This window comes from Dioscorea cayenensis, chromosome 3, assembly GCF_009730915.1.
Source record: "Dioscorea cayenensis subsp. rotundata cultivar TDr96_F1 chromosome 3, TDr96_F1_v2_PseudoChromosome.rev07_lg8_w22 25.fasta, whole genome shotgun sequence".
Lineage (NCBI taxonomy): Eukaryota > Viridiplantae > Streptophyta > Magnoliopsida > Dioscoreales > Dioscoreaceae > Dioscorea > Dioscorea cayenensis.
Genome location: NC_052473.1, coordinates 15,016,606 through 15,019,989, shown reverse-complemented (window position 1 = coordinate 15,019,989; position 3,384 = coordinate 15,016,606). Strand labels below are relative to the sequence as shown.

The 3,384-nt window shown below is 34.9% G+C and overlaps 1 protein-coding gene across 2 annotated transcripts; it reads left to right on the top strand.

Moving 5' to 3' along the window:
* Positions 1–232: 232 nt before the first annotated feature.
* Positions 233–1,690, top strand: LOC120283881 (ethylene-responsive transcription factor RAP2-1-like). 2 transcript variants are annotated; one of them, XM_039290671.1, is made up of 2 exons: positions 233–1,143; positions 1,325–1,690. In XM_039290671.1, the coding sequence occupies exon 1, from the start codon at positions 564–566 to the stop codon at positions 1,137–1,139; it is 576 nt and encodes a 191-aa protein (XP_039146605.1). In that variant the 5' UTR covers positions 233–563; the 3' UTR covers positions 1,140–1,143; positions 1,325–1,690. The 2 variants fall into 2 exon arrangements, with proteins under 2 accessions (XP_039146605.1, XP_039146597.1); XM_039290663.1 differs by having other exon boundaries at positions 1,251–1,690.
* The last annotated feature ends 1,694 nt before the right edge of the window (positions 1,691–3,384 follow it).

The window sequence follows — 3,384 nt, the reverse complement described above, 5'->3', positions numbered from 1 at the left end:
TACAGGGGCTTAAATCAGTTAAATAAATAATTCTAAAATTTTTTATATAAAATAATTTTTTTGATGCATTAAAAAAAATTATTCTTTATATAAAACTTTTTAGTATTTTGCTCTATAATAATTCAGAACCAGAAATTTTCAAGAAACCTGTGGTTTTTTTAGTATTTCACTTAATATATTCTAAATTTCTTATAGTATACAATTACATCTGCATACAAATATCCATCTGGTATTGTTACAATGACAGCTTCCACACTAATGCCACAGCCAGCCTTGCCCACTTTATATTCCTCGTTACGCTTCTCGTATTAAAAACAAAAAACCATATTTTACTTAAATACCCCTCCAAATTAGAAAAGGTTATGACAAATCCACTTCCCCACCACATCCCCCAGTGTTGGACGGTGGGGTCTCCACCGCCTTTTGCGATCAATCCATCCCAACCGTTCGATCTAGCTCGGCGCTTGTCCTAATCCTCCTCCCTAGCACGAGCGTCAGTGGACACCCCCTTCCCTATCCAAATCCCTAACGTCCACGTCATCAATCCCTCACGTGCTTTCCGCATGCCACGCCACCCCCTAACCCCCTCTTCTCCTTCGCGTCTCTTGTTATCTATGTCGGCGTACCTTTCTCTTCTTTCTCACAGTCTTTTCCAGTCTATCTCTTTTCTCTCTTTCTTAATTTCGTTTGCCGAGATGGAGAACGGGTGCTCATCGGCGGTGATCGATGAGGAGAGAAAACCATCGGAGGAGGCGACGGCGGCGGGGGCGAGGAAGGAGCGGCCGTACAGAGGGGTGAGGATGAGGAAGTGGGGGAAGTGGGTGGCGGAGATAAGAGAGCCAAACAAGAGGTCAAGGATTTGGCTGGGGTCTTACTCGACGCCGGTGGCGGCTGCTAGGGCTTACGACACGGCCGTCTACTACCTTCGCGGTAAGTCTACGCGGCTTAATTTCCCCGACGAGATCTCCGCCGACGATGACGCCGCTGCCGAACCACTCTCCGCCGCCTCGATCCGGAAGAAGGCCACCGAGGTCGGCGCTCGTGTTGATGCTATCCAAACCGGCTTGCTTCTCTCTCAGCCCAAGCCCAAGCCCGATCTCAATCAACAACCCGGCCCTGAATCCGATGAGGATTGTTAGACCGGTGAATTTTTTTCCTCCTCCTCCTCCTCCTCCTCCTCCTCTTTTTATTTATTTATTTATTTTTAGTTATTAGTTATTAGTTTTTTCTTTTTTCTTTTTTTAAAAAAAAAAGAAAGAAAAGAAGAAATTTAGAGGATGGGGAGTAGTGGTTGGGCTAATTGGGTTCTGTTGTTGGAGATAAGGGTTGAATCGATGAGGTCATCAAGATGGATGGTAATTTTGAGAGGTGTACATGTGGAGACCGGAGAGGAAGGTTGAGTTTGGTCGGTTTCATTCTTTTTCTTCTTTTCTTCTTGGAAAGACTATGTGGAACCGGGGCGGCTGCGATGTAGACGCATCATCAGGCCTCACCTCAACTGGCGGCCTAAATTGGCTTCTTGTAAATAAATAAATAAATAAATAAATAAATAAATAAATAAATAAATAAATCAATCAATCTATATCTGTTTACTTTATACTTTATATATATATAATTTATAATTTATGCAGATGATGTTTTTAGTTTTACTGTTGTATGTAATATGATGGATGCTAGTGGTTTTTTTTCCTATTCTGGGAATATTTTTTTGTGTGCATCTTTTGGTTTCTATCCGGTTTAAGTGGGATTTTTGCGCACGAGTGGGAATTTGTTATTGATAATGAAATGCTACAAATGGATCGCGCATCACGAGGAAGGAAGGAATCATTTTTACTGTTTTCATTTGGATTCTAAGAAATTTTAAAAATTTTGTTTGTCATATGTAAATTTAATTAATATTGTAACAGGTTATGAAGAGTGATATAATTTAATATTTTGATTTTTTCTTCATAATTGTTTTAATATTTTTTTAATATGAAATTTATATAATTGAATTATTATTTTTGGACATTGTCTTCAATTTTTTTAGCTAGTGATAATGCAGGTTACGTTTCGAATCTGCAACTCTTATATTTGTCACTTTCATTTTGTATATTGTTATTGTTTATTATTTTTAAGCTGATGTTTCTATGCTTGTTTTCTATATACATAGGTCGGTGATATATATATATATATATCGTTTACATTAATAGTGATTATTTTTTAGTTGGTAATTTTATAATTGGTTCTTTTTGGATGCTGTGAAAATTATTATTGGTTATTTCATGCCTTTTTATTTTGTGGCCGTGCGTTGGAAATGGAACTATGATGTTTGCAATCTTTGTGGTGATCATTATTACTTGGTAATTTTATAGTGGCTCACTGCACTCTCTTGGCCTCATAGCAACATGCCATAGTTGCTTCTTTGCAAACTTACTATATTTCCTTAAAAGCCACTATATAGCAGATATGATAATTGGTTTTTGCAGACACTGTGAAATCATAACATGCGAACAAGAGTCAAAGACTTAAAATTAATGTCTAGAAGACACAATAGGGCAAAATATGCCTTCTTTGAATATGGTTTTAGCGAAGATTGGGTTATTAGGTAGACCACAAAAAACATGATCATCTTTTTGGTAGTTTGGGAATTTTTTTTTTTTAATTGTTTTATGGGTAGAGTTGGAAAATATTTGAAGACTAGTGTCATATAAATTGATAAAAATATTTTTGTTTTAGTTGTAAAAATTATACTAGATTTCATGAATTCTTGTTTTTTAAGTCATTTTAATTAAATTGTATATGTTATTTGAATTTTGGAACAAATATAGGTTTTCTAATTGTTATTTATTGTATAGCTGTCATCATTGACCTTTTTGTCATTTTATACTAGTTTGTCGTTATAACCCTCCTTTAATTATAGTTTTTTTTTTTCGACGATATTATTGTTATTTACTTTGAAATACCTCTAATATTTCAAAGAATAAAATATGCAAAGATAATATATGAAAGCTGTGAAGGTTGATATTTCAACCACAATAATTATTAAAATAGAAATAAGATCTCTTTAATATATACAACAAATATAAGTACTAGTTTTCAAGCAAATGCTGTCACGTTCTTCATAGTTTGATAACAATTTTTTTCCCTTCATATTTAGTGATATTGTTCTTGTTTACTCATGAAAGTGACTCTTTTATTTTGTAGAAAATATTAATAGAGATACAACAAGTGAAAATTGGTGTTGCGACCAATATGCAGTGCTAAAGTCAAAGATGGCTTATTTAATGTCTCTAATAAAACATGTTGCTTTTAGATGGAATATAAATTTTGTAGTTGTTTTGGACATAGAGATCTATCGTTGCCATTTTGTCGTTTACCAATGTTGAGCACTATTTTTATTTT

Coding starts and splice junctions, on each gene's coding strand:
- LOC120283881 (XM_039290671.1), top strand. CDS start 564: ATGCCACGCCACCCCCTAACCCCCTCTTCTCCTTCGCGTCTCTTGTTA.